At 34.6% G+C, this 25,638-nt stretch overlaps 1 protein-coding gene and 1 long non-coding RNA gene across 12 annotated transcripts in view; one reads left to right on the top strand and one right to left on the bottom strand.

The window, feature by feature from the left end:
* CFAP61 (cilia and flagella associated protein 61) overlaps nucleotides 1-25,638 on the top strand; it is a 351,604-nt gene that overhangs the window by 254,773 nt on the left and 71,193 nt on the right. For all 3 annotated transcript variants that reach the window (XM_074209348.1, XM_074209349.1, XM_074209347.1), the window contains 4 exons: nucleotides 1,469-1,761; nucleotides 5,792-6,119; nucleotides 7,040-7,131; nucleotides 11,788-11,993. In XM_074209348.1, coding sequence (XP_074065449.1) covers nucleotides 1,469-1,761; nucleotides 5,792-6,119; nucleotides 7,040-7,131; nucleotides 11,788-11,993 — 919 coding nt within the window. The remainder of the gene's footprint in view (nucleotides 1-1,468; nucleotides 1,762-5,791; nucleotides 6,120-7,039; nucleotides 7,132-11,787; nucleotides 11,994-25,638) is intronic.
* LOC141504393 (uncharacterized) overlaps nucleotides 1-25,638 on the bottom strand; it is a 70,074-nt gene that overhangs the window by 17,859 nt on the left and 26,577 nt on the right. For all 9 annotated transcript variants that reach the window (XR_012473344.1, XR_012473343.1, XR_012473349.1 and 6 more), the window contains one exon: nucleotides 20,484-20,914. This is a non-coding gene — a long non-coding RNA (uncharacterized LOC141504393). The remainder of the gene's footprint in view (nucleotides 1-20,483; nucleotides 20,915-25,638) is intronic.

The following is a 25,638-nucleotide window of genomic DNA, read 5'->3' as shown; positions in this document are numbered from 1 at the left end:
GGTGTCATGATAATGAGTTCCTATCAATATAAAAATCTATCAAAGTAACTATAGAATGAAAGGAAAGGAGAAAAGTCTGTGTATCTACAAGTCCAACTATTGACATCAAATACTAGAAAACCAGTGCACGGATGGTTGATTTCATTTTCCTAAATTACAACATGTATAATTTAAATTGTTTTTATATTTAGCATACCCATCTACCCCACCAGAAGGCTCACAAAAAGTCTTCAAGGATAAGTATTCATGGCCAATAGTACCATAAATCACAATCAGCTTTCAATAGGGACATTTCTTCAGTGGATGGACATGACTGCAGTTTGTTGCATAAAATACATTCGTGCTCTTGCCTTCCAGAGAGAGGACAGATGGCAGGGAAGATCAAGAAATGGCAATGGTCTTCACTCATATTTCATGGAGGAGCCTGCAGCTGTTAGCTGTTAAGAGTTCTGACTCTTTTTTAGGTCCCTACTAAAGCAGGAGGGACCCTTGCACCTTACAACAGCTTGCTTGAATAATTTATCAAACCAGACTGACTGAATGTAGACATCAACTATTTATCTGGGCTTTGGAAATTGCTAACATTACCATTTTACAAACAGGTGGATGGGTAGAAAAGTTAAAAAGGTATATTGGCTGAAAAGTGAGAGTGCTACAACTTAACCTGGAATGAGAACCTGTCCTGCTTCTTTATTACGAAGCTACATATTCGCCTCTCCCAAACATCATAATTTAATTTTCTTTTGATGAAAATAATTAAATTTCACTTAGCACTCCTTTAGCATTTTCAAAAAATTTCATAGGGAAACCAGAGTTGTAAACCTTAAAATCTTTTTAGGGATATTTTATTCTTCATCCAAAATAATGCACCTAGAACACATTTTACTCATTTTGTTATTTATATCTTAAACCTTTACATTCCTACAGCCCGAATTTAAATATCTATGAAATCTTCCACTGAATAAATGGAACATTCAAGGTCTCTGTTCCAAAGTATCTTTTCCTTAATCATTTTTTTTGTAAACTAAAAATCAATATTACCATGTGTAGCTTGTTCGATACTTATGTGAATCACATTTTGAACTATTGTTTTTGTATTTTGTAGGAGAAATCTGTATGCTGTAACTTTAATGATTCTATTTGTCTAGTAAGAGCAGCAAATGAAAATAAAACAAGATAAAAGGTTTTTATTCTAGAGAGTTTCCAGCAGAATAATTTTAAAATTTTAAATTATTGGAACATAAATGAATGTCCTACTTCTGTGTTAAAAGTACTTGTCTACTTTGTGAGATGTTTTATACAGACTCTTCACTAAATTATCTTAGTCCCTGTTGCTAGGTAACATTGTTTGCTTCAGAGCATCAGAGAAATAAGAGGGTCAAAGAGAGCAATTCTGTATTATTATCATTTGAGTTACACTAATAAGGTTTTTATTGTATGTCTTGGATTTCCCCCCTTTTTTTCCTAGGGAATGTCATCATCTATGGGAATACAATTGACATTTACACCACTGTTGAAACCCTCTTACATATTGGAATTAGTGGCAATAGGATACACATGGTACAGCCTCCTCTCGGTTCTAACATTACTTGTATTAACAACTATGAGGTGGAAAGTGCTGTTGAAGAAGCTTTGCTGGCAGCCAATGTATCTATTTATCATGAGGCTATTCTTGCACAGTGGAATGATGGTGAAGACCCTGATCCCATAATATGTGCTTCCTTCACTACACCAACAAAACCTTTCAAAATACAGTGTACTGTAAGTAGTTACCTCTGCAATATTTCTTTAGCACTGGGGTTTCTCTAACACTGAAAGGCTGATTTGTATGAAGATAGTAGTGAATGGGATTGATTTTTAAAACTATTTTCTCTACTTTGATACATCTATTTTATAATCAGCCTTCAAATAAAATAGTTCTGTTTTGCCCAGTTTCTTTTTTGTTTCAGAGTTCTACATTTACCCTCAGGAGCTATTGAGAAGGGGAAAAAAACCCAAAACCTTGATGCTCTTGTTTTGGGAGATACAAATTCTATGACCCCTAAGCAGATTGTGAAAAGACTTCTATTCAAGGGTTTATTCTAGAGAGTTTCCAGCCTAACAAGTTCAAGAATTGTAGGATTAATCCCCAGCACTTTAGCAGAAACTAGAAGAGAGGGAAACACAATAAACCAGTTCATTTTTAAAGAGCAGGCCTTCTTTTCCCTCTACAATCAGGTACCTACAATCATTAGGAAAGGCAAATGGGATTTGAAGAGTTAGAAGGGTTTCTGTGTTATAGCAAGTGGAGTTGAATAAATTAGTGTTGATGATGTATCAGAATAATAGAAACTAGCAGAGAAGGGAATGAGTGTAACCACTTTACACCTAGGAGCCAAGCAAAAATCTAGGAGGTTTTCTAGGGTAGCCAAGAAAGAAAACTTCTAGGTTGGGGAAGAATCATTATGCCATAAAGTACTAGAACAGATCTTGATACCCAGGAAGTCTAACTATCAATAGAACTATTCTACTGATGATGGATTGATGCTCTGTTTGTCTACCTAGCTGAGACTCTTATAATTTGTGTTCTATAAATGCATTCTGTTCTGCTTCTCTAAGAAAGAAAAAAGACAGGAGGGTAGCCTCTCTTCATTCTGACTTTTTTTAGGGGGAAAAAGGTCATATTCTTAGAAGGGTTATTATTAGAAAGAAAATATGGGGGCAGCTAGTGTAGTGGATAAAGCACCAGCCCTGGAGTCAGGAGTACCTGGGTTCAAAACTGGTCTCAGACACTTAATAACTACCTATCTGTGTGGCCTTGGGCAAGCCACTTAACCCTATTTGCCTTGCAAAAAAAAACTAAAAAAAGAAAGAAAATATGCTTCCTCTCCAGAGGCAGAAGGAAAATTGAATCCTTAGGAAGACAATGGCCAGGGAAAGGGCTTGCTTGTTACATAAGGAAACGAAGCCAAAGAAAATCTACACAAAGCTTTTCCTGCAGGAGGTGAACCTGGACCTTAGGAAGTAGCAGCAACATCCTATATTCTATGAAATAATAGGAAAAATATATAGATGCTAGGGGAGGTTACTTTGAATCCTTTTACTAGCCCCAGGAATAAAAAGGGATATATAGAGACAGTTGGGATTTTTTGCTGAAGAATATAGAAGTGCTTGGCTGATCAAGGGGAATACTTTACTTTTTAAGTGTGCTGCCTATATGACAAGAGCAAACAGTAACCATTTGTTGGGCTGTAGGCACCAGTGATGTCCTTGGATGTCAAGAAAAGATCAAAAACAGTGGAGAATTGCTGATATCCTGTAGAATTTGGACCAATTGGAATATGACAATGGAAGTTATATAACTGACTCAGGAAAATGAATATGATAGAAGGGGCATGGGAATAACACCTTGTGGCAATAAGATATAAATCTGTATGAAAATTCTCTTAATTATAGATGGAAGTATGAAAGAAATCATTAAAAGAATAAAAGGAGAGAGAAACAGAAATGAAATTATTATAAGAACAAATATATTAAACATTATTAAAAAGGGAATTAAAGGCTTGAATAGTAATGAATAAAACAAAAATTCCAGTTTTAAATTATTTGAGAATTTTTTCCTCCCTTTCATTTTGCTCCATAGGGTTACTAAACTGATGTGTATAGGTAGTTTCATTTAGTAGACAAAAACTATCCTTAAACTCAGAAAGACCAGATTGCAAATCCTGCCATTGGCACATACTGTGTGACCTTGTTCAAATCATTTTAATTCCTCAATACTCTTAGATGCTGTTGTTCAGTGTGTTCGATTCTACATGACCCCTATTAGTAAAGGTGCAAATCAGAGGAGGGTCTGTAGAAGAAAAGGAGAGAGTTAAATACCCCAGTCTCCTGGTCTTCAGTGTTAGATTGTAAGCATCAAGCCAAATTGGTTTGGTTTTCTGCCTGAGAGTGAGAGAGGTGATTTCTAACCTACCCTAGGATCTAAATCTAAACCCTTTTTTTTAATCTAAACCTTTTTTCCAAAGAGTCCCACACAATCTGAAAAGCTCTGGAGGGTCCATATTTTCTTTCAGAATAGGAAATCAATTATTTTTTCTTATTTCTGTCCTCCTTTTTCTCTTTTTTCTTTCTTCCTCCCATTCATTCTTTTTTTTCTTTCATGCCTTTAGGTTGAGAAGAATCATTTGTGCATTATCAAGTATTTGTTGAGTACTAAGCAAGTTGTTCTCTCCATTAAATTCTTGGTTGAATTTTTCCTTCATTTGAAAAATTTCCCATCACTGGTATATGAGCAGGGCTATGTTTTGAACACAATTTCTACATCTCCAATCCAGAAGAGACTGGGGCTTCTGGTGAAGCATAAGCATTGTCATTTCACTTGTTTCCCCAGTGTAATACCTTCCACGTGCCATGATCTTATATAGTCCTACATGTACAAGCTAAAGTCACAATTATGCCCCAATACAAAGTTTTTCAGATTCAAGCAAGAAGGAACATTTTACAAAATTTAATGGAATACTGAGAAATTAAAACACTCTCTATCATGCTTCTACCAGCATTTTCAAGGATTTTCACATATATGTATATATATATAATTGCCACATACCCCTTCTATTATAGTTGTTTCTTCTGATTCAGCTATATCACATCAAAATCTATATGGCTACAGGGAGACAGCTCCTCCCCCCCACCCCTTGACTTTTCACCAAGGCTCATCTCAATGACATTGTCAAGCTCAGGGTGGGAGGTATCTCTAGAGGAAGTTCTGTAAATTACATCATATGAAGAATGTTTAAAGCAGCTGTGTATATGAAGTAATATTTGTGTAGTACTTTGCAAACCTTAAAGCACCATGTTAAAACTCGTTATGATAATGATGGTGGTGGTGGTGTCATGATGGTAGTAGTGGTGGTGATATTGATGGTGGTGGTGGTGATGATAATAATAATAATGATGGTGATGGTGGTGGTGGTGGTAATGATGGATGATAATGAATACAGTAGTGATGTTATAGTATAAAAGAAGAGATTAACAGGATGTTATAGTATGATATGGGGACGTTAATAGGGTATGTTATAGTTGATAGGAGATATTATAGTATGATAATGAAGACAGTGGTGATGTTATAGTATAAAAGAAGAGATAGGGGATGTTATAGCATTCAAGTATTTGAAAAACTATCATAAGGAAAGGAAATATATGTTCTATGTTGCTCTTTAGAAATAATGATTTTTCTCACCACCAACCCCTCCCTTTATCACCACCTCCTCTTTTATTTCATGTCTTTGACTTCAAGACAAAATCTCACCTTCTGCAAAAAACTTTTTCCAGTCCCTCCTTAATATAATTGCCTTCCCTTTGTTGATTATCTCCAATTTATCCTGAATTTATCTTGTTTGTACTTAGTTGTTTACATTGTTGTCTCCCCCATTAGTCTACAAGCTACTTGAGGGCAGATGTTGTTTTTGTCCTTTTTTGTATCCCCCAGAACTTAGAACATGTGCCTCGCACATGGTAGGAAAAAATGCCTGATTGAATACTCTTAAAACACACTCTAAGTCCCCTTCTCTATTCAATGTGTAACTTAATTCTCTCATTCCTCTCCTGCACAAAAATATGAGGGGGAATAGAGGCATGATAGGTTTTAAACATTTCTATAATGTCACCCTTTCTCCAAATATTACTAATTTACTGTAATTTTTTTGAGCCAAAGATTATAAAATACCCATGAAAGTTCTATGGCTTTGTATAATGTAAGAAAAAATATACAAAACGAATTTGAATTCAAATGTGAATTTTCATTTTTCAGGTATTCTTCAGCTTTCATGAAAAAAATGTGGATTATGAGACTTTCAAAGCACTTAATGATTCATGTCTTGTTTATGATGGAAGACTTGTGATTGATACTACTTTTCACACAAATGATATAACCATCCGAGCTGCAGGTCCTCTCACCAAGTTTTCCAATAGATATTATTCAAATGAATGGACACACAGTAACTTCAGTTCAAAAGAAATTGGTTTCCAGCTTGCTGCAACCATGCTGAATCTCTTTGATCCAACTCTGGAGCCAGTAGTTGAGCCACCAGGGGATCTGGATAGACTTATTCCTATATATAAAGGAGCTAAGATGAAAGGTTTGTTAAAAAAAACATATATATAAATATAAATATATATATATATGTATATATAAATTCAAATCCGAGTTTATGGTACATTGCCAAATGTCAAGAGAGTTTGGTTCTGGCCAAAGATGAATAATGAAGGGCTTCCATTGGGTAGGGTGGCTCAGAACCAAATCTACAATCAAAAATGCCCGAGTTCAAAACCTGCCTCAGACACTTAACAGCTGAGTGATCTGACAAGGCAAGTCATTTACCTCATTTCTGCATCCCTGTAAAATGGGGGTAATATTAGTACCTACCTCCCAGGATTGTTTGAAGTATCAAATAAGATATTTGTAAAGTGCTTTGTAAAACTTAAAATGCTCTGTAAATTCTAGTTATTCTTATTAACCCCATATCCATGATCTTAGATATCTTGTGATGAACCCTGGTCATTGTTGCTGTTGTTGTTCAGTCATTTCATTTTTTGTTTCCCTATTTGGGGTTTTCTTGGCAAAGATATGTGAGTGGTTTGCCATTTTCCTCTCCAGTCGCTCCATTTTGTCAGGCACTAAGAGATTAAGTGATTTGCCCAGGGTCACACAGCTAGGAAGTGTCTGAGCCTGGACTTGAATTCAGGGCTAACTCTAGGCCCAGGGCTCTATCTACTGAGCATGTACTCTCCTGTTCTTTCTATATACACATTTATATAAAACTCTTCCTTCACTACTTCTCTTACTTGGCAGACCCACACAACTTAGTGCTTTTTACTTTACCAAATTCACCACAGGGCTGCATCACAAGATAGTGAAGATCAGCTGACTTAATAAAAATGAAAATAATTCATTTATATAAATGAGCTTTATATAACTTTATATAAATGAGCTATTACTAATATAACTAATGATATCCAACAACCATTTCTAAATGTTAAAATATTTTCATTCTTCTAGGAGGTCTTCTTCCTGGACCATATTATTATTTGCATGTTGGAAAACCAATGATTCCTACTCCCTTGGAGGTACAAATTGCTCAGGGTGACTTTGTAAGTACTTAGACTGTTTTTCTGCTTAACTACACACCATTTAAAGGAGATCAGTTTTCTTTATTAAACATTATTTAAGATAATTCTTTGAATCATTGATCAGGAAGCCACATTTACAGAAATACTATAAATATATTAAGCCTGATATAGCTGGAACCGAGAACCCAGAACCACTCAACTACATTCATAACTGCCTTAGAATAGAGGCCACAGGAGATTGTGTTAAATAGTAATTTATGAACACTTGAGGTGAACATTAAATAGGGCTCAAAAATAATTAGGCAGTTCCTATTGAATATGAATATGTGATAATATATGGTTCTGTGCTATGTGAAATTGAGATGAGATCCAGTGCATAATTTCATGAAGATGAAAAATTATCATTATGTTAAAGTAGAACAAGTGTATGACATTAAAGCCAATGGATCTGACACATTCTACCAATTTAATAGCCTGGAAATTTGAGCAAATTAAGACCCCCAAAAATTCATTAGTTGAGCACTTTTAAAAACCTTACATATAAGTATACATATGTCTCTTAGCATACTTGCCAGGTTAATGTACAAAATTACTAGCAACCAAAACTGTTTAGGAAAACCCATAAAACCTGAAAAAGTCCCTCATATACTGTCAGATAACTGAATTACCTTGGCACTCGAGCAGTCCATCAACAGTTTTAAAGTTTGTGCTGTGTACCTCCTTTTCTCTTACCTCAGAAATGCAATCAATTGCTAAGCTTTACAGTTCTGCCCCCTTAATATCTCTCCTACACTCACCCCACAACCACTTTTATATCTATTCTGTGTCATCTAGTTGGCATAAAATAAAAGTACCAGGTCTAGAATGAGGAAGACTTGATTCTATCATCAGATACATTGACTATGTGAGCCTGGGAAAGTCACTTCACCTCTGCCTCACTTTCCTCAACTGTAAAATGGGGACAATAATAGTACTTCCTTTATTGTAGGATCTGTGAGGACCAAATGAGATAATTTTTCTAAAAGTATCTGGGACTTAGCAAGCATAATATAAAGAAGATTTATTAATTCCTCATTCCCTATTCATACCATAATCACTCTAATTCAGACCCTCAGCAACTCTATTGGACCATTTACACAAGCCTATTAATTGTTCTCTTTTCTCAATTCTCTTCTTTCTCCAATACATTGCTCAGCTCCCTAAATAATAATTCTACAAATTGGGTCTAATTCTGTTAATCCCCTGCTCCATAAACTTCAGTGGCTCCCTGTTGCCTTTGGCCTTTAAATCCCTCTACTACATTTCCAGGCTTATCACACATTAGTTCCCTTCACACACTACAATATATGCAAGCTTGCCCGTTTACCATCCCTCCAATCACATTCATCTCTTAGATCCATGATATTGCCCAGTCTATCAGGGCAATAACCTAAGCTGAGATGGTAATGAGGTTAAACAATTCAGGCCTGAGGTTAGCCTTGCTAAGGAGCAGAGGAGCAATATTGAATAAAGGGAACTGCAAGTCAAAGACCATCTTGGTCATATAAGTATCTTCAGTTCTTAGAATATTGGTCTTTCCTTTGGCAGAATGGGGGAGCTGTATTAAATGATCTACAAATTCTATTTTACTGTAAACTTCCAATTCTATGCTTCATCTAGGAGCCAAGTCTTTGTGTAAGATTTCACAGATTCTGGCCACTGATATGTAAGCCATTGTCTGTCATTGCTAGAAGAGCCAAAAAAAAATTAGATAATGAGAATTGTAGTAAGAATTCAACATACATAAATTATTTTGCTTAGCATTTGAATGTGAACTCTGGTTTTAATTGAATGTTTTGCCAGGTGGGCCTCCTTTTTAATTAGTGCAAAAGATCTCCCCAGATTTTTTGATTTTATCCTCTAAGTAAAAATGTAGACTCATTCCATGGCATCCTTTTGGCATTGAATACTATTTGTGTAAAATGCTGCCAAGATGATGAGGCCATTTCCTAAAGACAGCCAGCTGACCAACTATATAGTACACTTTAAATAAAGAAATCTTAAACTTACTTTATTGCTATTTTTACTAATAATATGCAATCCACAAAAAAATTTTACTAGTTTTTTACAAGATGCTCTTAAATGTAATACATAACAAAGAAGTTTAATTATTCATGAACTCTTTGTGAGGTAACATGATAAAAGAAAAAAAGAATCGCTCAGATAGCCTACATAATGAACTAATTTACAAATTCTAGTCCACATGCTTGGGTTGGCTTAAACATCATGGAATGAAACAATGTGTCACAACAAATTCTGCTTTGGGTACCATTGAATTTGAAATTGTACTTTCATCATGATTAAGGAGGTTGAAATTATTTTTAATATCAAATCCTGTACATAGCAGTGCTGAAATCCAGATGATTAATCTAGACCTTTTGACAAAACTAGAGAAACTATAGAAAAAAATCATCATAATAATAATAATTATCTTAATTAGAACAAAATATAAACCAATTATAAACCTAAATCTTGAATCTTTGTTCATTTATTCACTCAACAACCTTTTTTTGGAGACTTGGGTTGTCCCTACTTTGTAAAGGCTGAAAATACAGTGACCATTCATGGTTCCCATATTACTGATTGACATAGGTACTCTGACCTGTTCTATATTATAGTTTGATCTCAGATCTTTTTAAAGCCTTGTGTTGAGCTCTTTTCTTTCTCCCTACACTCAGTCAATGCTCATATTAGCCCAAAGAGTTCTAGGATCAGCTTTATGCAGATGATTCCCAAATCTACATATCCAGCCCTCATTTTTCTCTTCCAGTCCCTCATTCCATCATCATCTGGATACTGCTGCTTGGATGTCCTCTAGGAATCACAAACCCAGGATATACAAAGTAGAAGGATGTTCAAACAGTATATCCAAAATAATTGAATAATTGGGTTATTCCCTCCCAATCCACCTCCTTAAAATTTCCTGATTTCTGCTGAAGGTGCCATAATTCTTACACTCCATTTTATAACCTCCAATTTGTCTTATACTCCTCACACTCAATCCCTTCCCTCTACACCAACTAATCACCAGCTATTGTCAGTTCCACAGCTTCCCTCTATTCATACTAGAACCACCCCAATTCAGGCTTGTAATAAGTTCCTAAGTGATTCCCCTTCCCCCTTTCCAATTCATCCTCCATATAACTACCAAACTGTTTTTTAACACCGTGTATTTTCCATAGTCAAAAAGTTTGTGTGGCCCCTTATTGTCTCTAGAGTAAAATACAAACTTTTTTCACATTTTAAGTCCTTCACAGTTTGAGTCCAGCCTGTGTTTTCCAGGCTGATTCCTTCTCTCATGAATTCTTAAGTTCCAGCTAAACTGGCCCATATTTACTATTTCTCATTTACATCTTATTTCCTGTCTCCATTTCTTTTATGTAGTCTGTCCTCCAAGGCCTAGAATATTCTCCTTCTCTTCATAGCTTAGAATCCAGAAGTACCTACAAGGCTCAGTTCAAATTTGACTTTTTCCCACAAGATGACTTTTTTGATTCTTCCAGTTGTTAGTGTTCCTCAGAAATGCTATATTCTATATTTACTTAATTAAATTCTTGTTATATTCTATATTTACTTATTTAAATCCTCATTATATGACCCAAGTATAGAATATAAGCAGAGGATTCTGTCTTATTTTTGGCTTCTTCTAATGTGGTACTAGGAACATGGTAGGTATCTAATAAATGCTTAATGAATTGAATGGGATGTAGGTAAAGCAGTATCTTTTATTATTATGTATATACATTTACAAAAATATATATATATATTATATACATATATTAACATTAATTTGGTATAGTTGCTATAGTTATTAATAAATCTGAACCAATTAAATAGTGGCTGAGATGAGACATGAATATGGGCCAATTTTTTAAAAATTTAAACATTAATCAAATTGTGAACTTAATTTTGAATAACAGCACTAATTAAACATATTTACATCCATATTTCAAATTAATTTCAAAAAATATTCATAACAATTTTCACATTACAGCAATAGCTATGACTCCTTGTGTCAGACTTCCATATGCCAAAAAGTTTTAACCTACAAGTTTCTAAACTAAAAAGGATGTCACTGAAATTTCAAAGTTGAAAACTGATGTAAGCCTGGCCCTTGTGATTTAGAATATGACAACTTGAGAGCAGGGGTATTTACTGAATTGAACTGAAGTACAAGTCCAACCAAGCATAATTAAAACATAATTGCAATCTTTTTTTAAAATTATTTTTGGTCAGGTATCCCTTTGTTTACTGAAAAAAATTATGTAAAATTTAGGATGATTTGGGTAAACCTTAAAAGAAACATTTACCTCTCAGAAGTGAACAAACCTGACTAAATAGATTAGGTTTTTGGTATGCTGGTAATACAGAATGGCCTGTAACCTAGCAACTAATTAAAAAACATGATACAATATAACTACAGCTTTAAAGGTCTCTGAGAAACATTTAGCCATTAGGTTGCAATATGGGATTTCTGATACCTGTTATCTTCTATCTGTCCAATCAATATCAAGTGCTATTAATAGAAATAGCAATAATAAGACATGTACTGTCTCCTGTAGTTAAAATATACTCTAGGAAAGTCCTCACAGCCTAGGTGTTTTTTGAAAATATTATTTCTGTTTTTCCCCCACCCAGGGTTTACAAATAATTACAGGCCAAGCAAAATCAGGAAATTACTTTAGAATTCACATTAATAAGTATCAAATGGTGGAAACCATTACCTGCCTTTCCAGCGAACCATTTCCTATCTCCAACTACATCGCTTTGTTTGGACAGCATGAGCAAGTCCTTAACAACCTCTGTTCTCGTCACAGGGAAGGTTTGATTACGGATCTTTATAGGTAAGATAAACCTTTCCTTGATTTTTTACTAAGGTTTTCCTTTTCCTTTTTTCTTTTTTTAGAAAAGAATAATATTTAAAACCTGTGAGGATTATTTTTGTTGGTAAGATATGAGATTTCTATTATCAACAATAAAATACTTTGACTATTGAGAATTGTTGCCTTGTACTATTGACCATGCTCCTTCCAAATCTGTTTTAGCAAACCTGTCCACATGTACAAGCACACACAAACATACAATATGTATTTCCGTATGCATTTATAGCAGTTAATAATATATATATATATATATATATATATACACAAAGAATTCTCATGAAAGTTTTAAATTCTTCAATAAATTCTTCAGTTATAAGGATATTGTTTTCACAATTCCCCCCCATGATTTTAACTAAGAAAAGTAAGAGTAAGGTGTTGTGTTCCATATCAGACAACCATAAAGGGAGAAATAAAAAACACAATTGTGTTAAGACTTCAAAGAGATAATCATTCCATCATCTCCATATTCTTAATGAGTTGAAAAAATGTTTGAACCCAGTGATAGAAGGATAATGAAAATAAGATGTGATGGTTTGCATGTTAATTCTATTTAATAAATAAGAAAGTAAAATGATATTTTAGGCTTATGGTAAATTCACAGTTCCAAGATTGCATAATTGGATGTAATATGTAAAGCAGTAAATGTCTGCATAAGTATCAATCTAGTTATAAATGAGCCCCTCCCAAGTGGGCAAGGGCAACAGCAGCACAGCACATCCAACTTGTCATATTTCTACTTTAGAATAAGACTATTTTCTTATCAAGTAGTCAGAGAGCCAACTTTGATTTTTCTTGGATTTATGATTTCTTGAATCAACCTAGATTCTCTCCTACTAACTTGCCTTCACCATCATTTAAAATTCTTTATGTGAATATCTGAGATAGTGAAATATATAGCAACCTGTGTAGGTTGTCTTGATTTGGCAAATGATAACATGTTTATTGAGTTTGCTAATGATTCTTTCAAAAAATAATATCTTAATGACTTTTGTTTTTATCACACATTCAATTCTGGATTTCCTTTTACTCAGTAAGTCTTTCCTTGTAATAAAATTTTAAAAAGAAAAAGAAAAAATCAGCAAAACCAACTACATATCAACCTCATTTTAAAGTATATACAATATTTCAAACCCATCTATGTAAGGAAGAAAGATGTTTTTTCTTTACTGTAGAGAGCTGAGCAGTGTCATTAAAATTATAACTTGTTAACAATTCTAAAGATACTAAGGAATTTTTATTGACATAAATGTATTAAGGAATACTACTTAAAAAGATTGATATACAGAAGGGTCAAACATAATGAACACTGTGTTGTTATAAAAGAAGATTATGCTATTCTAAAATTGATCCTATAAGAACAAGGAGAAAGCATTATCAAACTTCCAATGTTTATTGAGTATCTACTATATACTTAATACTGTTCTAAGCTCAAAAGGGTACAAAAAGTAGATTGATCTAAAGGAGTTTATAATATAGTTGGGGGAATATGACAGACATACATGAAACAATGATAATATATTTAATATCAACATTAATTTTATATTACATATAACAGTAATTATTGCTAAAATATAAAATATAGCCCTATATTAGATAAACAAATTCAGAGGGGAAAGAGATCAAAAGCTAGAGCAATCAAAACTATGCTTATCAACTCTTTTCTGGTGGCAAAGAATTGGAAATTGAGAGAATGCTCATCAGTTGAGGAATAGTTGAACAAATCATGGTATGTCATTATGATGGAATGCTGCTATTCTGCTATGGGAAATGATGAGCAGGATGCTCTCAGAAAAACTTAAAGTTATATGAACTGATGCAAAGTAAAATGTACTGTGTACAAAGTAAGCACAATATTGTGGGATTATCAGCTTTGAATGACTTACTTAGCTATTTCCAGAAAAGCAATGATCTAAGACTACTCTGAAGGACTCATGAAAAATGCTATCCATCCCCAGACAAAAAAAATGGTGGTATGTGTTTTTTCTATATTTTTTTCATCTATCATGGAAATGTTTTGAATGACTATACATGTATAATCTGTATTGAATTGTTTTCCTTCTCAGTGGGGAAAGGAGGGAGGAAGGGGAAAATTTGGGACTTAAACTATTAAAAAAAATGAATGTTAAAAATTGTTTTACATGTAATTGGGGGAAAATAAAATACTAAATAAAAATGGTTACTTATAAGAGATTGGACTTGGGTCTTGAAGGATGAATCGGTTTTGAACAGAGGCAAAGTAGTATGGATAAGAGAAAAAATGTGTGAAGTTAAAAAAGTTAAATTATATCTATAGAACTGTATTCTCACTGGCCTGACTAGAGTAGAGTACAGTATGTGTGAAATGAATATACAAATGATAACTAAGGACTGTCATATATAGGAACTATGTCTGCTTGGGCCTAGATAGTAGAACCAAGGGCAATGAACTGCTATAAGTTACAGATAAGTTTAGAGTTTGGCTTAACATAAGGAATAGCTTCTGAACAATGAAAACTATTGAAAAATGGAAGAGATTTTCTTAAGGAATAATGAATTTTCCAATATGTAAAAGTCTTGAAATGAGCTTCCCATCACTGATAACATTAGGGTCTGTTTCAAAATGTGTTTTCATTTGAATTATCTTTGGGCTAGCAGACCTCTGAAGTCCCTCTCAACTCTGAGAATGTTATAAGGTCATAGACATAACCCAGATGATAAAAGGCTTTCAAAATCTTCAGAAGTGTTTACAATTGTTATAAGAAAATGGAAACAATTTTAGATTGTAGACAAGGAAATCATGAGATTTAAAAAACAAACTGTTGAATGTATATAACTGTCCATAGTAAGTAAGAATAAAATGTAGGAAAGAGCCAAGAGTTCTAGTCTGTGTTTATTGCTCACCTTGGGGACTTCTCCCAGGAACCTCTTTTTAAGGAAGTACCCCAGCCAGCCAGCCATGCTCATTCTTCTGCCAGATCTCTCCTTGACCTTCTAGACTTCTGCCCAAGCAAGTCCCTTCCTCCTCCTCCTATGTTAGCTCCCTTTTATGTATCTTCTTCCCTTAGTAGAATGTAAGCTCCCTGGGTATAGAGACCATCTTTCTTTTTGCTTGTATGTGTATTCTCAAGGCCTAGTCAGGCCCATATAATAAGGACTTAATAAATTCTTTTTCTTTCTATCAGGAAATCTCAGGAAGAGTACAGTGATCTAGGTCTGATTTTTTTTTAGGTTTTTGCAAGGCAAATGGGGTTAAGTAGCTTGCCTAAGGCCACACAGCTAGGTAATTAGGTCTGATTTTTAAAAAAATGTTATTTATTTAAGGCAATGGGGTTAAGTGACTTGTCCAAAGTCACACAGCTAGGCAATTGTTAAGTGTCTGAGGTTGGATTTGAACTCAGGTCCTCCTGACTCCAGGGCCAGTGCTCTATCCACTACACCACCTAGCTGCCCCCCCCCCCAATCTAGGTCTGATTTGATAAAGGGCTGGGAGTAGGTAGATGCATTGAAAATAGATTCTATAGAACTAAGTGACTATTTAAAATGGAGCCTGAAAAAGAAAGGGAATAGTAAAAGATGACTTCAGCTTTTCAACCTGAGTGATTGGGTTAGTAGTGATATCATTTACTGAAACATAAAAAAAAACAAGTTAAATTAACTGGCATTAATTAAATACTTCCACATAGAGGCAGCTAATTGGTACTGTGAATAGAGTGCTGGGCATGGAGTCAGGAAGATATGAGTTCCAATTCAGTTCAGATATTTACTAGCTCTGTGACCCTAAGCTTGTCACTTAATGTTTCTTTGCCTCACTCATTTGTAAAATGAGAATAATGGTCCCCTATCTCCCAAAGTTGTCAAGACATTCAACAAGATAATAATTATAAAGCCTAGTGTCTTATAAATGTTACTTTGTTGTTGTTGTTGTTATTATTATTATTATTATGAGCTAGGAACTATGCTAAATCTGGGGGATATTAAAAAAAAGGCAAAAGTATAATCTCTGTCCTCAAGTAAAGCCAGAAAGAAGAGCCCATTTGGGGAAGAAATATTCAGCTCCATTTTAGACATATTGAATTTGAAATGGTGGCAAGCTATTCAGTTAGAATTGTTGATTAGGCAGATGGACAAACAGGACTGAAGCCAGAGTGAATTGGGATGGAAATCATCAGCATAGAGAAAATAGTTGAAGTCATGAGAGCAAATGAGTAAGAAAAAGGGTGAAAATAAAAGAAAGCAAAGCGCCAAAAATTTTACTTTGGTGGGGAACGCTCACAGTAGGGGGCAAGAAGAAGACAAAGAACCAGAAAAGGAAACAGCAGTATTTGTAGAGGTAGAGATACCAAGAGTTTGATATAAACTTTAATAAGTCACGGTCTTTTTATATCTTTACCCCTTTGTAAATAGATAATATCCACTTCTCTAATTCACAGAATTTTGTTAGCTTGAGTGTTAGCAGGTATTTTATTTTCTCTGTGATATGTTATGGATAAAGACATGAAGCACAAAGGAATTTATAATTTTCTTTCTCTATGTCATCTCACCCTAGTTTAAGTATTAAGGTTATATATGTATCATATAAAGAGGGAAACTTCTTTCACAAAAGTGATAGAAATGATATTAATACTCAGAACAAATGACTCCTGACCCAATGATTTTTCTACTACTTTGAATGCTATCCATTACTGATGAGCTATTCTTCATCTTGATTACTACAGGAAAAGAAGAAATAAACTTGATTACAGTATCAATATTGTTAGAAAGAATTTTTTTTTGTTTTTTGGGGTTTTTTTTTAGGTTTTTGCAAGGCAGATGGGGTTAAGTGGCTTGCCCAAGGCCACACAGCTAGGTAATTATTAAGTGTCTGAGACCGGATTTGAACCCAGGTACTCCTGACTCCAAGGCGGGTGCTTTATCCACTATGCCACCTAGAATAATTTCTTAATACTAAGCATTGTCAAATCTCAAGACAAATAATAATGATGAGGAAGATAAATGGCTTACATTAATATTATTTTATCATGTACCCAGATGCTACACTAAATGTTTCTCAAATATGATATCATTTGATCCTCACAACAACCCTAAAAGGTAAATATTATTATTATCCCCATTTTATAGATGAGGAAACTGAAGCAAATAAGTGACATGTCCAGAGTCATACAACTACTAAGTATCTGAATCTGAATTCGAATTTATATCTTCCTGACTCTAGACCCTGCACTCTATACACCACCTCTTTGCATTTGTTTGTTCATAGTTCCAACATGGTACTAGCATTTGTAGGAAATGTATTTAATAGGGAACTGGTCAATGAGGGCCCGGATGCATAGAGGATTCATGTGGATTTGTGGTGATCCTGCTTCTGAAATTGAAAGACTGCACTAAATGGAAGGACCCAGCTCTCCATTTCAGAACATACCAAAGCATAGGACTGTTTGTTTCTGCAGAATATTGTATTATGATTTTAAAATATATTTAATAATGTCTTCTGGAGGTAAAAATGAATTGCCTCTAGTTTGCAAACTCTGTCTATGCTTTTTTGAAAACAAAATAAATATTTGCCTTATCTGATTCCTAAGATGATTCAAACATGAATGAGAACAGATTAATTCACATCTGTGAATTTAATAGCCTAGAATTACATATTTCTGATCTAGTCATTCAAATTCATCGAGAGATGCTAGATGTACCCTTAAGTAACTTCCTACCTATTTTTAATAATGTTTTAATAATTATCTTCAAATCATTATCCTTAGTGAGGAAACTGAAGCAAAATGAACTATGTTTATCTGTCTCCATTTTAACATGCCATTTACCCCCAATAAGTGGCTCTATTCTTTCTTTGATTTCCTTCTTGCCACTAACACAACTTTTTAAAGTCTTTTATTACTCTTAATTACCAACCTAAGTTCCTTCTAAGCTCTGACACATTTTATAGAAATGTACCATTTATCTTTTGTTATTTAACATTACTTCCATTTCAAGGATGTCTTTTAAAAATCTGAGTTAGTATGATAGACTTAACTCTTCTCAACAATACAGTGACCAAAGACAAATCCAAAAGATTTGTGATAACAAATGCCATCTACATCCAGAGAAAAAACTATGGAATCTGAATGCAGACCAAATCACACTATTTTCACTTTTTAAAATTTATTTTTTGCTTTTTTCTTTCTCATAGCATTCTCCATTTTGTTCTGATTCTTCTTTTTTTGTATTTTTTTTTTTTATTTTGCAAGGCAGTGAGGTTAAGTGGCTTGCCCAAGGCCACACAACTAGGTAATTATTAAGTGTCTGAGGTCAGATTTGAACTCAGGTACTCCTGACTCCAGGGTCAGTGTTCTATCCACTGCACCACCTAGCTGCCCCATGTTCTGATTCTTCTTTAACAACTTGACTAATATGGAAATATGTTTAACATAATTGTATACACATAACCTATATCAGATTACTTGCTGTCTTGGGAAGTAGGAAGGGATGGGAGGAAAAGGGAAAAGTTTGGAACTCAAAAATCTCACAAAAATGAATGCTGAAAACTATCTTTACATATAATTGGAACAAAATAAAATTAAATTTATACAATTTTTTAAAAGATCAGACAAGCCACCAAACAATGAAACGAAGTTAAGTTGGTCACTGAGTTCCCATGTACATGATTCTATTCAGGTATTTTCCCTGTTCTATTTTAATTGAATACTTTCTGCTTGTAGGTTCAGTATTTCATCCTTGAGAATTTTCTATCCTTCTTGGGTTGACTTGCCCTGTAAGATACGTCACCCCCAGTATGACCTATATCCTTTTCTTCTGAGCCCAGTGAAATCTGCTCTTTCAAATCTGGGGCAAATGTCAGATCATGCTTAGTTCTCCTCTCACATGGTATGAACTCTATGTTGGAGAGGTCACTTACTCCCTTGGCTCCTGTTATTTATTATTTTTAAATTAAATTTTATTCTATTTTTTTAAAAAAAGATTAGCCTTCTTTTCCTCCTACTTCTCTCCTACATCTATTTAGAAAGCTAGAAACATAAAATCCTGTTACAACTATATATTGTCAAATTAAACAAAATTTATCATTGGCTGAATTTAAAATATATGCATAAATATTAATGCTTCTCTGAGTCCATGACCTCTTTTTCAGGAAGTGAATAATATGTCTCATCATGAGTCCTAAGATAATGTGATTGGTTATTATGTTGATCAAAATTCCTATGTATATACATATATATTTTAATCAACCAAGATCTGCCTTCTCATTCTTCTACCACATCCCCATTGACAACACAAAATAAAGCAAAACTCATTACATACATATATAACAATCAAAATTTGCATATTAGGACTATACACTTATACACACACACAAATATATGACAATATGACTTATGTGTATACAGCTAATAAATGCATAAATAGCACACACATACTCACACACTTCCTTTGTATAGTACAGAAACTGGACTTTTTTGGTTCATTCCACTCTATCTATTGTTCTACTTAGTTTCAATTCTATGGCACCCCCGGTTTTTCCCTGCCTCCTTCTGTGTATTATCTGCCTCCATTTGATCATGAGCTCCTTGAAGACAGGGAGTATCTTTCTTTTTGTTAATTGTATTCACAGAGCTTAACTCAGTGCCTGACTTATGGTAGGCACTTAATAAATGTTCATTGAATATGCATATAAAGGCATATAAATGATAGGTAGATAGATATTTAGACAGACATACAGATGAAAGGAAGAAGGAAAGAAAGAAAGAAAGAAAGAAAGAAAGAAAGAAAGAAAGAAAGAAAGAAAGAAAGAAAGAAAGAAAGAAAGAAAGAAAGAATTAACTCATTGTGAATTCTGAGTCCTTAACCTTTCTATCAGGGGGCACATAGGATGCTTCATCATTATTCCTCTGGAATTCTGATTGATTGTAATACTGATAAGTATTCAGCACAATAGTATTCCATCTCATTTATATACCATAATTTATTCATCCATTTGATAATTTATGGGCATTCCCTCAGATTTCCACTTTTGTCACTTCAAAAAGTCATAAATATTTTTGTACATGCTAAGAATTTATTTTGGTTAAGACTAGCCTCCATTAATCTACTCTCCCTTTAATTTCCCCTCACCACTTTTTGTTGAATGAAATGTTTTCTGTACCCAAATTGTGGGTATTTTCCTCCTTTTTCTGTCCAGTTCAAATGAGAATAAGGTTTACGTGTTAGCTAGTCCCCCCCCCCATACTTCTTTTTAGTTTGAATAGATTTCTATTTGTGCACCTTTGTCATGAGAGATAATTTTCCTATTCTGTACCTCCCCAACTCCCAGGATATTCCTCTTTCCCTATTTTTCCATTCTTAAAATCATCAAGATAGAACTACTCCTTGGACTTATGTATTCCAACTTTTTCTATGACTCCTGATGAAGATAGGGATCAGAGAGAATATGTGTATTATCCCTTTGTTTGAATGTAAGTAACTTACCTTGTTTAGTTCTTTATCATTGTTTATTCATGTTTACCTTTTTTGTTTTTTCTTCACCAGTTTGTATGAGAACTTAAAATTTCTTCCACAGCTCTTTTTTTTTCAACAGGAATACTTGAAAGATTTCTATTTCATTAAGATTCATTTTTCTTCTGTGGTACTATGGCATAGTAAATTATTCTAGGTGAAGTTTTCCTGGTTTTATAATCCTAGATATTTTGTTTTCTGGTATAGAATATTCCAAGTTCTCTGATCTTTTAAAGTGATGGCTACTAAATCATGTGATGTTTGGTACATAAATTCTTTCTGGCTCCTTGCAGCATCTTTTTTTTTCACTATTGTGCTCCTGGGAGTTTTCATTTTGGTCTTTGTTTCAGAAGGTAACTGATGAATTCTTTAATTTTCCATGTTGCTTTCTATTTCAAAGACACCTGGGCAAAAAAAAAAAAAAAGATTTCTTGAAATATGTTCTCCAAACTCTTTTTTTTTGGGGGGGGGGGTCATTGACTTCACATAGTCCCATTATTTTTAATAATTTTCTCCTTGATCTATTTTCGTTTTGTTTTTCACAAGGCAAATGGGGTTAAGTGGTTTGCCCAAGGCCACACAGCTAGGTAATTATTAAGTGTCTGAGGTAGGATTTGAACTCAGGTACTCCTTACTCCAGGGCCCGCACTCTATCCACTGTGCCACCTGGTTGCCCCTCCTTGATCTATTTTCAATGGCATTTCTATTTGCTATGAGGTACCTTACATTTTCTTGGGGTTTTTTTCAGACTTTTGACCTTTTTTTATATATTTCCTGTTACTTCATGGGGTTTTTAGCTTCTGTTTCATCCATTCAATTTTCAGGGAGTTTGCTTTCTTGGGCAATATTTTATAACAATCAGCAGAGGGGAGTTCTGGCTAAGATGACAGGGAGAAGCCAGGTACTGTTTTAAGCTCTCCTGGCTTTTCCTCAGAACCAACATGAATCAAGCCTCTTAACAGATTTTGGATCCACAGAACTCACAGGAAAACAGAAGGGAAACATCTCCCAGCAAGGTTTGTCACAGAGGAGTGTGGGCATGCCAATGGCAGAGAGCAGAGACCCAGCTCAGGGGTGTCAGGGTGAGGCAAGGGAACTGAGAACTGGGGCAGTGAAAACCTTTGCCATGTGCATGATAGGCTTGTGGGATTGCTCCCAGGTGGCTGCCCAGACATCTATCCAGCCAGCTAGACAAGTTTGGAAGACCTGACCATAAGTCTCTATGTTTCCAGCTGTGCCCCCACACACACTCCATACCCTACTTTCTCCAGAACAAACACAAAAACTTCCCCAAGGTTTGCACTTTTCCCCAAGACCTGGATGTAAATAACAGATCTTCCCTACCTCTAATTACTCTGATTACCTGAAGAGAGCCTGAGCTTTTCTAGCCTGAGGGCCCAGCCCAGATTTTACGATCCAACCCAGGTTTAGGGAGTGGGCCATTGACACAGACAGTGCAGAGAAAGCTTCTGGCATTCTTTACTGGCAGGCCCACTGAATAACTCCCAGGAGTTCTTAACTCCAGTGAGTAAGGCTTCTAGGGATGTCAACAATGAAGGTCTGCAAACCAGCCCCTCCCCCAACATAAGGATCCAAAATGAAAAATGGCCAACAGAAAGCAGGGTCTATTGAATGCTAACTTGGAGATAAGGATACTAGCTCAGAAAAGGAGGTCAGAAGGGTTGGAGCTACAGAGGAGAGTATGAATTGGTCTCCCCAGTCCAGTAAGATTTCTTGGAAGAGATCAGAAAGGAGTTTAAAAATCAAATGGAAAAAGAAATGCAAGACAAAACACTATGCAAGAGAAAATTAACATCTTACAACAAGAAAACAAATTCTTTGAAAATAAAATTGGACAAGTATAAAAAGAAAATAAATCTCTCAAAACACAATTGGGCAAATAGAAAAAATAACTCCTTCAGAAATAGAATTGACCAATTGGGAAAGGAGATGGACAAGGTAAATGAAGAAAATTCTTTTCTTAAAAAAACTGGAATCTGTGGACAGCTAGGTGGTGCAATGGATAGAGCACTGGCCCTAGAGTCAGGAAGACTTGAGTTCAAATTTGGCCTCAGACACATAATAATTGCCTAGCTGTGTGACCTTGGGCAAGTCAATTAACTCCATTGCCTTGCTTAAAAAAATGGAATCTGTGGGAATTAATGACTTCACGAGACACTAAGAATCTGTTAAACAAAATTTTAAAACTAAAAGTAGTAGTAGAAATTGTAAAAACCTCACTGGCAAAACAACTGTCCTGGAAAATAGATCCAGAAGAGATCATTTGAGAATCATAGGATTACTTGAAAACCTTGGGGGAAAAAAAGCCTGGACACCATACTTCAGGATATATGGAACTGCCTTGATATCCTGGAAACAGCAAAATAATCATTGAAAGAATATATTGATCCCCTCCTGAGAGGGATCCCAAATTGAAAACTCCAAGGAATATTGTGGTCAAACTCCAGAACTATCAGATTAAGAAGAAAATCCTGCAAGTGACCAGAAAGAAAGAATTCAAATATCAAGGAGCCACAATCAGGATTGCATAGGACCTGATTGCATCAACATTAAGAGATCAAAGAAGCTGGAATATGATATGCTAGAGAGCAAGGGAGCTTAGGTTACAACCAAGAATTCATCTTCCAGCAAAATTGAACCTTTTCTTCTAAGGGAAAAATGATGAGTATTTAACAAAATAAGATACTTTCAATCTTTCCTGATGAAAAGACCAGAGATAAACAGAAAATTTGATCTTCAAACAGGAGACTACATGAAAAGGTAAACGGGGGAAAGAAAAAACTGTTATCCAATAAGATTAAACTGGTCATATCCCCACTTGGGAGGAAAATTCGCATAATTCTTGAGAATTATAAGTCAATTAGAAGGAATATACTTAGGTAGAAGAAATGGACATTTATAATATGTCCATGACTTTGATGGAATGATTTTTTTTTAAAAATCTCATTAAAAAGTGGGGACAGTAAAGAAATGGGAGAAAGGGGTAAATTGCATCACATGAAGGGTGCAAAGAACCTATTGCATTAGAAGGAAAGAAGGAAGGAAACAAGAATCATCTGAATCCTACTCTCATCAGATTTGTCTCAAAGAAAGATTAACAGACACACTCAGTTGGGTTTAGAAATTTACCTTACCTTTCAAGTATTAAGGGGGGGGGCGGCTAGGTGGCACAGTCACCCGCCCTGGAGTCAGGACTACCTGGGTTCAAATCCGGGCTCAGACACTTAATAATTACCTAGCTATGTGGCCTTGGGCAAGCCACTTAACCCCATTTGCCTTGCAAAATCCTGAATAAGGGGAAAGGGGTGGGTAGCAAAGGAGGAGCTGATAGAAGGAATGGAAGGAAGGAGAAAAGGAAAGGGGGAAATAAAAGGGAAGGGTTGGATAGAAGAAGTAAACATATTGTAGGAGGCAGTATTCAGAAGCAAAATACCAATACCAGGGAGTTAGGGATAGGTGAAAAGGGAAAATACAAATAGAGGGGAGACAACATGGAGGTAATAAGAGTAATTATAACTTTGAATGTGAATGGGATAAATTCTCCCTAAAAACGGATGTGGATAAAAAGACAAAATCCCACAATATGCTACTTACAAGAAACACATTTGAGGGGCAGCTAGGTGGCATAGTGGGGAGCAGCTAGGTGGCAGTGGATAAAGCACCGGCCCTGGAGTCAGGAGTACCTGGGTTCAAATCCAGTCTCAGACACTTAATAATTACTTAGCTGTGTGGCCTTGGGCAAGCCACTTAACCCCATTTGCCTTGCAAAAATCTAAACAAAAAAAAAAGAAAAGAAACATTTGAAACAGAGAGATACATATCAAGTAAGAGGAAAAGGCTGGACAAGAATATATTATGCTTCAACTGAAGTGAAAAAAAAAACAGGAGTAGTAATCCTTATCTCAGACAAAGTAGTCACAAAAATAGATCTCATTAAAAGAGATAAGGAAGGAAACTATATCTTCCTAAAAGATACCATAGACAATGAAGTAATTTCAATACTAAATATGTATGTGCTAAATGGTACCAATGTAATTCCTGATTGAGTTACTGGAAGACATAGCAAAATTCTACTGGTGGGGGACCTCAACCTACCTTTCTCAGAATTAGATAAATCTAACCATAAAATAAACAAGAAGAAAGTTAAGGAGGTGAATAGAATGTTAGAAAACTTAGATATGATAGACTACTGGAGAAAATTGAATGAAGATAGAAAGAAATAGACTTTTTTTTCTGCTGTACATGGCATCTACACAAAAAATTGACTATTATTGGAGCATAAAAACCTCATAATCAAATCAGAAAGGCAAAAATATTGAATGCATCCTTTTCAAACCATGATACAATAAAAATCATATGCAATAAAGGACTATGAGAGATGGATCTAAAACTAATTGGAAATTAAATAACCTGATTTCAAAGAATGAATGGATCAAACAACAAATATAAAATTGATGATTTCATCTAAGACAATGGCAATAATGGGACAATATACCAAAATGTATGGGATATAGCCCAATCAGTTATTAAGGGATATATTATAACTCTAAATGCTTAAATGAATAAAATAGAGAAAGAGAAGATCAATGAACGGAGATTTCAAACTAAAAAAGTTAGAGGGAAGAACAAATTAAAAGCTCCCAATCCAATAGCAAATTAGAAATTCTGAAAATTAAAGGTGAAATTAATAAAATTGAAAGCAAGAAAACTATTGAACTAATAAAACCAAGAGTTGGTTTTATGAAAAAAAAACTAATAAAAATAGATAAACATTTGGTTAATTAAGTTAAAAAATGAAAGAAGAAAACCAAATTATTAATATCAAAAATGGATTCACTACCAATGAGGAAGAAATTAAGGCAATAATTCAGAACTATTTTGCCCAACTGTATGCCAATAAATTTGATAATCTAAGTGAAATGGATGAATATTTACAAAAATCTAAACTGTCCAGGTTAAAAGAAGAAATTAAATACCTAAATAATACTATCTCAGAAAAAATAAATTTAACAAGCCATCAATGAACTCCCTAGGAAAAAAATCTCCAGGGCCAGATGGATTTACAAGTGAATTCTATCAAATAATCAAGGAACAATTAGTCCCAATT

This window comes from Macrotis lagotis, chromosome 1 (genome assembly GCF_037893015.1).
Source record: "Macrotis lagotis isolate mMagLag1 chromosome 1, bilby.v1.9.chrom.fasta, whole genome shotgun sequence".
NCBI lineage: Eukaryota > Metazoa > Chordata > Mammalia > Peramelemorphia > Peramelidae > Macrotis > Macrotis lagotis.
Note: the sequence above shows the minus strand (reverse complement) of the source record. Positions and strands in the feature narration are given on the sequence as shown.